This window comes from Coregonus lavaretus (assembly GCF_964263955.1).
Source record: "Coregonus lavaretus genome assembly, chromosome: 18".
NCBI classification, from domain to species: domain Eukaryota; kingdom Metazoa; phylum Chordata; class Actinopteri; order Salmoniformes; family Salmonidae; genus Coregonus; species Coregonus lavaretus.
This window is the reverse complement of record NC_140005.1, coordinates 23574639-23588436: the sequence shown is the minus strand read 5'-3', so window position 1 is coordinate 23588436 and position 13798 is coordinate 23574639. Positions and strand designations below refer to the sequence as shown.

At 44.9% G+C, this 13798-nt stretch overlaps 1 protein-coding gene across 1 annotated transcript in view; it reads right to left on the bottom strand.

Annotated features, from left to right (window-relative positions):
* Window positions 1-13798, bottom strand: part of LOC311145355 (echinoderm microtubule-associated protein-like 5) — a gene marked incomplete at its 5' end in the record, with an annotated part of 64434 nt that overhangs the window by 11462 nt on the left and 39174 nt on the right. Inside the window, 14 exons of the mRNA XM_084181577.1 lie at window positions 379-506; window positions 697-808; window positions 1089-1282; window positions 1384-1484; window positions 8674-8767; window positions 9195-9300; window positions 9557-9743; window positions 9975-10093; window positions 10251-10357; window positions 11018-11185; window positions 11300-11512; window positions 11780-12036; window positions 12249-12386; window positions 13327-13528. Coding sequence (XP_084037703.1) covers window positions 379-506; window positions 697-808; window positions 1089-1282; window positions 1384-1484; window positions 8674-8767; window positions 9195-9300; window positions 9557-9743; window positions 9975-10093; window positions 10251-10357; window positions 11018-11185; window positions 11300-11512; window positions 11780-12036; window positions 12249-12386; window positions 13327-13528 — 2126 coding nt within the window. The remainder of the gene's footprint in view (window positions 1-378; window positions 507-696; window positions 809-1088; window positions 1283-1383; window positions 1485-8673; window positions 8768-9194; window positions 9301-9556; window positions 9744-9974; window positions 10094-10250; window positions 10358-11017; window positions 11186-11299; window positions 11513-11779; window positions 12037-12248; window positions 12387-13326; window positions 13529-13798) is intronic.

Here is a 13798-nt window from a genome sequence, read left to right as displayed (position 1 = left end):
TAATTCTTAAATGCATAATGAAAATCAATGGAGGAGCCGAGCATCCAGAAGCCTCTTAGAGCTCATTCCATATGCGTCTGTTGCTCGGCTTCACCCATAAGAAATTGCTCATTTGCTCTAGAGCATTTCACAAGGAAATCAATAACATCAGTACATCTGCAGGCCTTCAATCCAAAATAATGTGCCCCCAGCTGGCGCCTTTATTAGTAATGCCTCATTGGCTCCCACCTAACCAAGCTGCAAAAACCTGGCTGCCACATCCCCGCCAGCCTGAGTTAAGCACAGCTGGTGCCTGTTGTGTGTGCTGTTCATTGTGACATTTGTGACAGACTGTTGACTTTAAAATTATACTGTATGTAACTATCTGTACCCACTCACCTGGACCAGCAAGGTGATGGGTCCACTCTTATCCACCTCCAGAATCTCTCCGTTCTTTGTCCCAACCAGTATATAACCATGACCAAGAGATATGGCACGTATGGAAGGGTTGTCCTCCAACAGCAACCCTATAGAGTGAATTATAGGATAACGTCAGAAAACTTTAATTTAACAAGGGGCAGAGGCAGCAATCTTCACTAAAGCTAAATTGATTGAGTGTTTAAATGGATTTCCACTGGATTATTCCTTTGGCGTTGGAGCAATGAGCCCAGTATGTAATGTGATTGGCTTCACGGAAGTGGTAGGGTGAACTTTTACCTTTGGAGCCTGGAGCGAGGACTGCTCTCTTGATGGCGTACGTCTTGAGGCATCTCTCAAAGGTGTCATCCCACAGAGCCACTATGCCGTCCTTCCCTCCTGTCACAAATCCCTACAGAGTGGGCCATAACGAGAGAACAGGAGATAGATTAGAATCTCTCTTCTTTAATCACTCACACAGCATCATTGTATAAAACTGACATCTGAAATAATACAATGCTACTGTATTCATTGACAATACTACACCATCAGAATTGTAATGGCACAAACAAAAAGAGAAACAGCGAGAGAGGAAGAAAGAAAGAGAGACACAGAGACAGAGAGAGAGGTGTCATCTCTATTTGACATTTCAAATGGCCCGTGTGTTAACCCCTTCCTTTCCCTTCCACTACCTTCTCCAGGGCGTGCATACTGAAGACTGGGCCATCATGGGCTTTGACTGTCTTCACCAGGAACATGTCTCTCCAGATACAGATATCTCCTGTGCACGTCCCTGAGAACACCATCTCCTCTGTCCAGCCATACACAGCACACATCATTGTCTCGGTCTTCCCCATGTTGCCCTTACGCCCAATCAGACCACCACCTGAAAGAGAGGTTGTGTCATTAACTCACATGACAACACATCACATCATTCTTTGAGACATTGCGGAGTCAACTCTCTTGTTTAACTTTGTGGTCTCTTACCTGCTTTATGCCAGAACTTCATATGCTTTACCCCTGCTGTGATGAGCTTGTCTGAACAGTATGGATTCATTTTGATGACAAAAATCTTATCCTTGCTTCCCCTGAAAAAAAGTATTGCAAACATTGCATTCATTCCATTGCACAAAAAGACATGGATCTGAAATAGAAGTGGAATAAACTTAGAAGACAGTTAGTGTACAGGGAATCAGATTGCACCCAGTGCATCTGCACAGTTTGGCTAAGGGCTCTTGATCACTTCCATTATGAACAATAAGGATCAGTGGCCTTTCCTGTCTGATCCATTGGAGCGTAGTGCACACTGGGCTGGGTCCCTAATCACTGGCCTTTGTGCTGATGCATCACTACATGGCACTCACTGAGGACAGAGCTGTACTGACACCTACTTCATCTCTCTATCCCTTTCAAGCTTTCGCACTCTCCTTTCTCACTTCCATCCCTCTCCCCCCCCGTTTTTCCTCCCCCGCTCATCTTTCTTCCTCCCCCAGCTCCTTCCTTCTTTCTCTCCTGCCCCCTCTCCCTCTATCTCTCCGCCTCACCATCCTCTCCCAGCTGAGGACTAGGCAGTGCAGTGCACAAGGCAGGCTCTGTCAGGCCCCATTTCCCTCTGCCCGCCTCACTGCACTATCCACCAGGGCCTGCAAAGGAGATTAGTGCAGCTCCAAGTTGTCTCTGAGCTGCCACGGGAGCATAGTACACAACAGCTACAGCACGCAGGCAGGAGATGAGCAGGCCTCCACTGCTCTAACTAGTCTGATGGAATTCCAATGGACTATTTTACCGCTATGAATATCAAGTGCAAAGCCGTAGAGAAACAAGACCAACATTGGGAGAAATCGGGGTGTCCATATAGATGCTAGACGACCATGTTTGAAGTCCTGGATATTTGAATTGCCATTCGATTTTACACAATAGTCTTTTTTTTAAATGGACACTTTTAATTTGAGATTAGCACTCAGAGTGAATGTAGTCTGAACCCAGGTTGAGATAGATGGGCCAGAGATCTGTACCAGACCTACACTTTAATTGTCACGATCGTCGGGTACAGAGGACCAAGGCGCAGCGTGGAAGGTGAACATATTTATTAAATAATGATTACACGAACAAAACAACAAACGATACGTGACGTCCAAAGGTGCAAAACACAAACCTACACAGGAACAAGATCCCACAAACACTGTGGGAAAACTGGCTGCTTAAGTATGGTTCCCAATCAGAGACAACAAGCAACAGCTGATACACGTTGCCTCTGATTGAGAACCACACTGGCCAACATAGAAATACTAAACTAGAACGAAAACAAATGAAAACTCACACCTGGCTCAACATACTAGAGTCCCCAGAGCCAGGGCGTGACATTAATCATTCAGCTGTGAGTTGACAGGGCCAAGTGTTCTCTATTCAGAAAGGAACAGCTTTAAGAGTCTGCAGGGTGATTCCCCTCCCTCCTCTCTTCATGAGAACCAAGGACAGTGCAGCTATTTTAATGTTGCCCTCATATATAAATGTCCACATTTAAAGTGGAGGTGCTCAATCTGTCTAGGTAATTAAAGGGAAGGTTTAGATTGGGAGCAGGGGCGGTGTGTTCAATAGGGCGATATGGGCGACGCACTGCCAAACGGGAAAAGGAAGGGATTTTTTTTCTAATCAATTATATCACGGCAACAGTAGTTATCAGTGTTGTAATCTAGACGTCTGATCTGCCACAGCTAAAGTCGTGCTTCAAATGGCTCCCCCCCCTTTTGGGGCGATTTCAGTCAGGTTGAAAATCGCCCAGAAGTCTGTCATAGACTCCCATGTAAAATCTATTTTTTTCAAATTTCAGAGCTTTCAATACAATCTCTATGGGTGTCTGAGGGCTTGCACTTACGCGCTTTCGTCATACGTAACGTAACCATGAACGTAACTAAGAAAATAGCGGGTAGCAGCGTCAATCAATTCACTATTACTGTCAAAATGGCTAGGCTTCAGTGCAACTCGATTGTGTCTTTGAAAGAAGTTCCTTTTTGTCGGCGAACAAATGAAGATAAATTGGCAACGAAACAATTAGGACCTCCCAGACCAAATTTAATAATTCAACAGGTTTCTACTAAAGGCGGAAAGTCCTACACCCGAGGATTTTCCAAAAATTGGTACGAACGAAAAAATAACATTGCCACTCAACTGGATGAGGGATACAGGCTAGCTGTCCGCCGCCACAACGATGAGGTTAGTGTTGATAATCACAAGTTTACTGGAGAACTGAGACCAAGTAGAGACTTTGGACAGGGTGGATATGGTATAATAAAGGCAGTTTATTCAGAGGTAAAGATATCTGGAATCGCGTGCACGGACCCGTTCGTCAAACTCTTAGGGAGCTATACATTAAGCCCCATTACTTACCATATCAGATAAGAGAAATTGCTGCAGCTACATATATTTTACATCCTGGCCCTACATAGTTCACTATTTGCATCACTTACCAAAATATTACATGTGGTCATATATGCTTGGAAAGTGGAGATGCCATAGAACGTCAAAAAAGTAAACATTGCTGGAGACACATTGCCGTTTGGAGAAGACATCGCGTTTGCTAGCGAAGAGATTTGTTGTGGCAAATGAACTTGGGCTGGGAATTGCCAGGAACCTCACGATAAGATATATGCATTGCGAGTCTCATGATTCTATACGTATTGCGATTCGATACTGTGATTTTATTGCGCACCATATGTCTGTTGCAGAGGGATCAGAAAGCCATGAGAACGAGTTTTGATCAGTCATGGAAATAAAAGTGCTGAAAACAAATTGGCTCCCAATGTGAAAAGATTGAGAACAAGCTATGAAGGAACAATAATGGTGTTTTGGTGCAGGTACAGCCAACTAGCGCTAAAATATTGCGATATTGTCAATACAGTATATCGTAAAGTATCACTATGTAACTCGATTTCTTTCACCCCAATCCCTCAAATTAACGGTAAATAACTGAATTGTTTGCCCCACATTTAGCTAAGATGATTAGCTAGCCAGCTAAAATGTTTTATTTAGTTAGCAGTCGCATCTACAATAGTTTACTGTCAATAACATGTCTCCAAAAATGACGTGGTGTCTCCAATTGTGTTGACATTTTACAATTGCGATGCGCATCCATGAGTATCCACTTTCTGTAGCTCAGCTGGTAGAGTACGGCGCTTGTAACGCCAAGGTAGTGGGTTTGATCCCCGGGACCACCCATACACAAAAATGTATGCACGCATGACTGTAAGTCGCTTTGGATAAAAGCGTCTGCTAAATGGCATATTATTATTATTATTATTATTATTATCTGAAGAGAGCCCCGAAACATTGTGTGCAGACATTTTATGCAATAAATGAAGTAGGTTGAATCTAGTAGTTCTGATCTTCTGATTGGTCCTGATGAGTTGGGCGAGGTCCCCTCCAGGCTACTGTCACTGTTGCATTGGCTCTGAGTCGGGTTCTCTGTCTTCAAATGTTCAGCCTAAGAGAGGGGATTTTTGTGTGTGTGTGTGTGTGTGTGTGTTTAACAGTGATGATGTGTGTGTGTGTGTGTGTGTGTGTGTGTGTGTGTTTAACAGTGATGATGTGTGTGTGTGTGTGTGTGTTTGTGTGTGTGTGTGTGTTTGTCCTCAGAGCAAGAACTCGTGAGTTGGAAGAACTGAGAGGCCTATGGCGTGGGTGTTGTCCTTGGCCACCTGCTGACAAGGCTGACAAGATAGGACCCTTTTGTCCATTGTTATTGGATAGGAACAGAACTTATAACCAGCTCCTGACCTAAATAGATCTTAGCACAACATTTTACTCAACATATCATATTCCATATTCACTATAACAAATATATTTACTACGACATTAGCAAGAACCGCCACATCCTCAGCCGGCTAATCCAGTGTGTGAAGTTTTGCGGAGTGTTTGAGTTAGCTTTGCGAAGCAAAGATGAAACTGAGGGCTCCACCAACCCTGGTAAGCCAACACTTTTGAGATCAGTCAATAAATGCTTCTGGTATTGACTTATATGCTGCCCCTGTCTTCATGTTGTTGCTGGACATATCTTTTTTAAAATGTGTGTAGGTCACCTAAATCATCAGAAAAATTGCCCCCCCTGAGAATTTTTTCAGGAGCCGCCACTGATTGGGAGCATTGATGTACTTGTTGTTACTCTCTCTGCTCTGGCGCTTGTACAATGGCCAAGGGATGGTTGCGATGCTGGATATTGCATGACTGGACACGTATCTTTGTGAATCAGTGTTAGGTGGATAACTGAGTTATCCTGCAGGAACTACTGTATGGATCATAGCTTGTGGACAAAGACCTCACATTTACATGAATAATACCAAACTGATTCTGGACCAAACCTAGTATTATCAGGTCAATCTACAGTACCAGTCAAAAGTTTGGACACACGTACTCATTCAAGGTTTTTCTTGATTCTTACTATTTTCTACATTGTAGAATAATAGCGAAGACATCAAAACTATGAATTAACACATATGGCATCATGTAGTAACCATAAAAGTGTTAAACAAATCAAAAATATATTTCAAATAGCCACCAGCTTCACCTGAATGCTTTTCCTACAGTCTTGAAGAAGTTCCCACATATGCTGAGCACTTGTTGGCTGCATTTCCTTCACTCTGCCATCTGACTCATCCCAAACCATCTCAATTGGGTTGAGGTCGGGGGATTGTGGAGGCCAGGTCATCTGATGCAGCACTCCATCACTCTCCTTCTTGGTCAAATAGCCCTTACACAGCCTGGAGGTGTGTTGGGTCATTGTCCTGTTGAAAAACAAATGATAGTCCCACTAAACCCAAACCAGATGGGATGGCGTATCGCTGCAGAATGCTGTGGTAGCCATGCTGGTTAAGTGTGCCTTGAATTCTAAATAAATCACAGACAGTGTCACCAGCAAAGCACCCCCACACCATAACACCTCCTCCTCCATGCTTTACGGTTGGAACTACACATGCGGAGATCATCCGTTCACCTACACCACGTCTCACAAAGACACAGCGGTTGGAACCAAAAATCTCAAATTTGGACTCCAGACTATATGACAAATTTCCACTGGTCTAATGTCCATTGCTCATGTGTCTTGGCCCAAGCAGGTCTCTTCTTATTATTAGTGTCCTTTAGTAGTGGTTTCTTTGCAGCAGAGGTAACTCTGGGTCTTCCATTCCTGTGGCGGTCCTCATGAGAGCCAGTTTCATCATAGCGCTTGATGGTTTTTGCGAGTGCACTTGAAAAACTTTCAAAGTTCTTGAAATGTTCCGTATTGACTGACCTTCATGTCTTAAAGTAATGATGGATTATCGTTTCTCTTTGCTTATTTGAGCTGTTCTTGCCATAATATGGACTTGGTCTTTTACCAAATAGGACTAACTTCTGTATACCCCCCCTACCTTGTCACAGCACAACTGACTGGCTCAAACGCATTAAGAAGGAAGAAATTCCACAAATTAACTTTTAAGAAGGCACACCTGTTAATTGAAATGCATTCCAGGTGACTACCTCATGAAGCTGGTTGAGAGAATGCCAAGAGTGTGCAATGCTGTCATTAAGGCAAATGGTGGCTATTTGAATAATCTCAAATATAAAATATATTTTGATTTGTTTAACACTTTTATGGTAACTACATGATTCCATAGCCTTATTCTAAAATGGATTAAATTGTTTTTTCCCCCCTCATCAATCTACACACAATACCCCATAATAACAAAGCAAAAACAGGTATTTTGAAAATGTAAATAAATAAATAAACTGTAATATCACATTTACATAAGTATTCAGACCCTTTACTCAGTACTTTGTTGAAGCACCTTTGGCAGCGATTACAGCCTTGAGTCTTCTTGAGTATGACGCTTCAAGCTTGGCACACCTGTATTTGGGGAGTTTCTCCCATTCTTCTCTGCAGATCCTCTCAAGCTCTGTCAGGTTGGATGGAGACCGTCGCTGCACAGCTATTTTCAGGTCTCTCCAGAGACGTTCGATCAGGTTCATGTCCGGGCTCTGGCTGGGACACTCAAGGACATTCAGAGACTTGTCCCGAAGCCAGTCCTGGATTGTTTTGGCTGTGTGCTTTGGGTCGTTGTCCTGTTGGAAGGTGAACCTTCGCCCCAGTCTGAGCTCTGGAGCAGGTTTTCATCAAGGATCTCTCTGCACTTTTCTCTGTTAATCTTTCCCTCAATCCTGACTAGTCTCCCAGTCCCTGCTGCTGAAAAACATCCCCACAGCATGATGTTGCCACCACCATGCTTCACCGTAGGGATGGTGCCTGGTTTCCTCCAGATGTAACGCTTGGCATTCAGGCCAAAGAGTTCAATCTTGGTTTCATCAGACCAGAGAATCTGTCATGTGCCGTTTACTGAGGAGTGGCTTCCGTCTGGCCACACTACCATAAAGGCCTGATTGGTGGAGTGCTGCAGAGATGGTTGTCCTTCTGGAAGGTTCTCCCATCTCCACAGAGGAACTCTGGAGCTCTGTCAGAGTGACCATCGGGTTCTTGGTCACCTCCCTGACCAAGGCCCTTCTCTCCCGATTGCTCAGTTTGGCCGGGCGGCCAGCTCTAGGAAGAGTCTTGGTGGTTCCAAACTTCTTCCATTTAAGAATGATGGAGGCCACTATGTTCTTGGGCACCTTCAATGCTGCAGACATTTTTTGGTACCCTTCCCCAGATCTGTGCCTCGACACAATCCTGTCTCTGAGCTCTACAGACAATTCCTTCAACCTCATGGCTTGGTTTTTGCTCTGACATGCACTGTCAACTGTGGGACCTTATATAGACAGGTGTGTACCTTTCCAAATAATGTCCAATCAATTGAATTTACCACAGGTGGACTCCAATCAAGTTGTAGAAACATCTCAAGGATGATCAATGGAAACAGGATGCACCTGAGCTCAATTTCAAGTCTCATAGCAAAGGGTCTGAATACTTATGTAAATAAGGTATTTATGTTTTTTATATTTTATAAATGTGCAAACATTTCTACAAACCTATTTAATCAATTTTAGAATAAGGCTGTAACGTAACAAAATGTGGAAAAAGTCAAGGGGTCTGAATACTTTCCGAATGCACTGCATATTATGAGCTAACTCACTGAGAAAACAGAAACATTTTCTAGTCTTGTTTTCCATCAGTAAGTGGAGCGTTCATGAAGTATGTCAACCCCTAGGACTTATCTTGACCTTTGATCTCTCTAGTCTGCCTATTGAGGAGACACCTGCTGAGATCTGAATGGATCATCTGAGATGCCATAACAGCTACTGTACTGTACTAACCTGATGGCTGAGAGCTTCTCCCCCTTCCTCCAGTCCCAAAGGACAATGGTGTGATTGTCATCCAGCCCGACCGAGGCCAGCCGCTTGCCATCCGCTGAGGAAGAACAACAAAACACAACCTCATTCAATACAAAATTCACTCAGAGAGCCTCTCTATTTACTCTTGTTTTGTGAGGAACAGTAAACTAGCCTGGTATAGGTTTGATCCATGGCAGGTAATGGCAGCTACGCCTCTGTCTGTGGCCAATTAGCAGGAGAGAGATGAGCGCCTTTGCCTTGATGCTGCCAGCCTGCCACAGTACACAGACTATCTCCATAAAAGGGTTGTTCAGCGCGATGCTTCTAAATTGGAACACATTTCAACTCGCCCATCTCCTGTGTGAAGGAAGAGTTATTTTTCTCCATGGCTGACTGAGAATGTCAGGCTAGGTTAAAGCAAGAATTGGTTATTGTTGTGTTCAATGTGTTACATTATCTGGAGAGTGTATGGAAAGCATCTGTTAACAGCCCTGGGGTACTACCTGAGAAGTCTAGGGCACACACTCCCAGCTGGTGGAATCCTTTCAACACAGACATGGGTTTCAGCATCTCTGTGTCCCATATGTGGATGGAAGAGTCTCGCCCCACCTGGACAGACAGAATAAATAATTAGCTTCCACTCATCCACAGCAACTTCCACACCCACACAGGGCAATGCAACAATTCCAGCACAGTGTTAGCAGTAGGAAATTCTATTTAGTTACTTTGCACCATAAGCATATACAGAAGACCCTCCAGCTCCCAAAGGCATCCTTAGAGGTCAGCCTCTCTACCCTTAGGCCCTGAGGGGGCAAGCTACTCTATCCCTGTCTCTGAATATTTCATTGTTAGCAGTGCTACCTACCTGGCCTGTTGCTACAAAGTCCTTGAGGGGGTGGATGGCCAGGCACAGGATGTCGTCGTCATGGCCCATGTAGAAGCGCTGGGTGTTCTGATGTCGGTTGTACACCACACCCACGGCTGCCACATGGTAGACTATCTCCCCTGTCTGGGTGTAGAACAGGTTGCTCCTGCAGTCGAAGCCTCTGTAGCTGGAGCAGAACAACACAGGAAACAATGATGAAGAACACAGCGTTCACGTTTTGGACCTTTTGGCTGTGGGGTAGTGTTGGTAGAAAAGATGGTTAGATAAAGACTATACAGATGTTGAGTTATTGTGTGTGCTTTTCAGGTTTGCTTGGTGTGAGAACGTTTTACACAGGTTATGATTTGTTTGTGTTATGTTTGGTGGTGGTATGTGGTGCTTCCGGAGGTCTCCTAACCCATGGATGAAGTGTAGCTTCACCCCGCTCCCTGGTGTTCTCTCTCTTTTCTTCATGGCCATCGCACGGTGCTTCTCCTTGGACTGCTCTTTGAGCTGAGGTAGATCTTCTTTGTAAACCTGGACATGGAAATACCATATAAAGCATTTAACTCTCTGACATCTGTTAAGGTTTTTACTCAATGTAATATCAGTTGTTTTTCATATGCAACGTTCATAATGTGTAATTTTCAAAGGCAAAGCCATCTGAGAGGAGAGCAGGTGTTGTGTCACTAACCTGCCGCCGATATGTGAGCTGTGTCTCCTGCTCGATCTCTGAGTCCATCTCAGGGACGTCCGACTGGTCTGAGTCCGACTCCTCACTGTTGGAGTCGCCCAACGTCTCTGCAGGAGAGAAGACGACTATATCAGATCTAATCTACCACCCAGATGCTCCTACATCAGTCTGTTGAATAGAGTTAAAAACCCACTAATCCATAACTAGCAGACAACCAGTATTGAGTGCCATTTTAGCCAAGACAAAGATCACAAATGGGTGAAGATGACATCTCATATTCATCAAGCAAGCCTTTGAAAAGTCTTAAATGGTGGACTCCTTGCCCTGTTCCACAGCCCTATTACTCAGACTGAGACATAAAAATGCTGATGCAGTGAAACTCGGTTGGCCATGCCAAGACCAGGCAGTAAGTACCCCTGGCACTGCTAGGCTGCTACTTGCTAGGTCCATTAGGAAAATTAAATGGAATGGCAGTTAGTATGTGGTTTAATTTCACAAAGCGCAGCACAGCTCTGTCTAAGACCATTTAGTTGAGGAACATGACTTACAAATGAGGACAAGGTTGTAGGAGCTGTATACAAACACAAAAGTGCTCTTCCAGCTAATATCACTTCAAATGTATTCTTGTGTATGACCTGGTGTAGAAAGCTTTTAGCTGGGATAAGGAACATCATTCAAGGGGAAGGGTCACAGAGTGCACTTCGGAGTCATATTCACATTGGGGTAGAATAGAATGGGGCAGTGATAGAAATGGGACAGTGATGTACCTTGAGGTGCTATGTGAAGAGCTTCTTTCGACTTTCTGTCTGAGACAAACTTCCACTGGAACACTGAGTGGTCAGCGCCACCAATAGTTATCACCCACTGGTAGTCATGTGACCACCTGGCATTGGTTATATGGGCAGAGTGACCTAAATACTTTTTAAACTTTGCCCCTGGGATAGAGAGAAGAGTAGTTTTTGGTTAATTTGTGAATGCAATAACATCACATCAACGAATTGACTGACAACATCACGTCAACGAATAGAGGAATCAATGGAAATCCTTACCCTTTCTTACACACGGGTACCGTAAAAGCTTCACTAATCCATAATCATCTGCTGTTACTAAAACTTGATTATTAAAGTTGGCGTCAACAGAGTTGATGTCATTGATCTCTGAGTATTTGGGCCATATTCCGTTGACCTCGGGGCCCAACACACACGTCCATGAGGACCATTGCACCAGCTTCAACTCTTCCCTGTTGGTGACCTCTTTACCGCCTGAGTAGAAAGACAATAATAACTCCATCATGTGCAACTAAAACATCAAATGAGCAGCACATTAGTCATCATGACATCTTGTCTCATGGCCATACGTCACTGTTGTCACAACAAAGCATACAGTTCATGACACACATAGCAGCAAATTATAATTAATAACAGTGAGGTAATGACACAAGAGAAATCCTGACTTTCTTTCCCATAGACAGTAAGGCTCTTCACAGTGTAATTTATCTACATGCCGAGACATCTCATCGACAGACTTACTTGGCATCCTGTAGAAGAGCCTCTTTCCGTTGCCGTCATTGGTCTGCAGATACTTGCTGTCTGTGGACCAGTCCATGTGTGTGATGAAGCTAGTGGAGCCAATGCACTCTCCCACCTTCTTGTACCTCTGCACCACACTGTAGATGTCCACAGAGTTATCATTGGAGCCCACGGCCAGGTGAGCTCCGTCAGGAGAGTACTTCAGCTCATGGATGGCCTCCTTCCTGTCCTTGATGTGAACCACCTCTGTCATATCTCTGTGGAGCGGGAGGACGTTACTGGAAAGGTAATTCACTACATTCCTTAAATAACCATCCTTGAATTAAATTGAGTATCCATGGATCCACTAACTGGCATATTGTTGATGAGTAATGAAATTGCACACAATAAAGTATGTTAACATGAAGTTCATATACCAAGCTAATCAGAAAGAATCAGAAGTGCTCTTTGACTTCTGCCCTGTACTCACCTGACCCGTAGGACAGTGAAGGAGCCGTCCTTCATGCCCAGCGCCAGGTGAATGCCGTCCGTGCTCACAGCTGCACAGCGAATAGGCTCCTCCATATTACAGCGAGCTATCAGCGCATGATCTATAAGGCTCCATATTCTACAGAGGGGGAGGGAGAGACAGAGGGAGAGACAGAGACAGAGGGAGAGACAGAGACAGAGGGAGAGACAGAGACAGAGACAGAGACAGAGGGAGAGACAGAGACAGAGACAGAGACAGAGACAGAGACAGAGACAGAGACAGAGGGAGAGACAGAGGGAGAGACAGAGGGAGAGACAGAGACAGAGACAGAGGGAGAGGGAGAGACAGAGGGAGAGGGAGAGACAGAGGGAGAGACAGAGGGAGAGACAGAGACAGAGACAGAGGGAGAGGGAGAGGGAGAGGGAGAGACAGAGACAGAGACAGAGGGAGAGGGAGAGACAGAGGGAGAGGGAGAGACAGAGGGAGAGACAGAGACAGAGACAGAGGGAGAGGGAGAGGGAGAGACAGAGACAGAGACAGAGGGAGAGACAGAGACAGAGACAGAGGGAGAGACAGAGACAGAGACAGAGACAGAGGGAGAGGGAGAGACAGAGGGAGAGACAGAGACAGAGACAGAGACAGAGACAGAGGGAGAGGGAGAGGGAGAGACAGAGACAGAGACAGAGACAGAGACAGAGACAGAGGGAGAGGGAGAGGGAGAGACAGAGACAGAGACAGAGACAGAGACAGAGACAGAGGGAGAGGGAGAGGGAGAGGGAGAGGGAGAGACAGAGACAGAGGGAGAGGGAGAGACAGAGACAGAGACAGAGGGAGAGGGAGAGACAGAGACAGAGGGAGAGGGAGAGACAGAGGGAGAGACAGCTTTGTTAGTAGTCATGTGGGTCCAATTCCCTCATTAACCATATAAGTACCTGAAGTGAATGTGTGTACCTATTATGTAAACATTTCTTTGGATTTCCAGATCATTTCAGTGACTGCATTTGTGTGAGGGATACTGTGGATATAATAAGCATAGACTAGTCCTAGGGTTTGACAGTGGTTGTGCTTGGTCACCCACCTGACTGAGCGGTCATCGCTGCCGGTCATGGCCAGGGGCTTGGTGGGGTGCACAGCCAGCGCCCACAGCTCTCCCTCACAGTGACCCTGCATGATGAGGAAAGGCTTCGTGCGATCGTGGACCACCACCTCAAATATCTCACTGTCCTGGGTGCCCACCAAGATATGATCCCCCCGCCAACACACGCTGCGCACTGACAACCCTGTCAACACACATCCATGCACAAACAGTTAAATGGATAAAAACATGCAGACAGACACCCACACACAGAGTGGCTGTAACAAACAGAACAAGACATAGAAGGAATGCAAGAGGACTACACAATATGGTGGTTGTTATGGAGACAGTATAGTTGGCTGTCTCTAGGGTAAGTAAAGGTAAGAAGGAATGGAGGTATACATATATTCATACATGTATACTGTACATATTCATATATGTACATACAGTAAATATGTAGGCAACACTTTGGGCT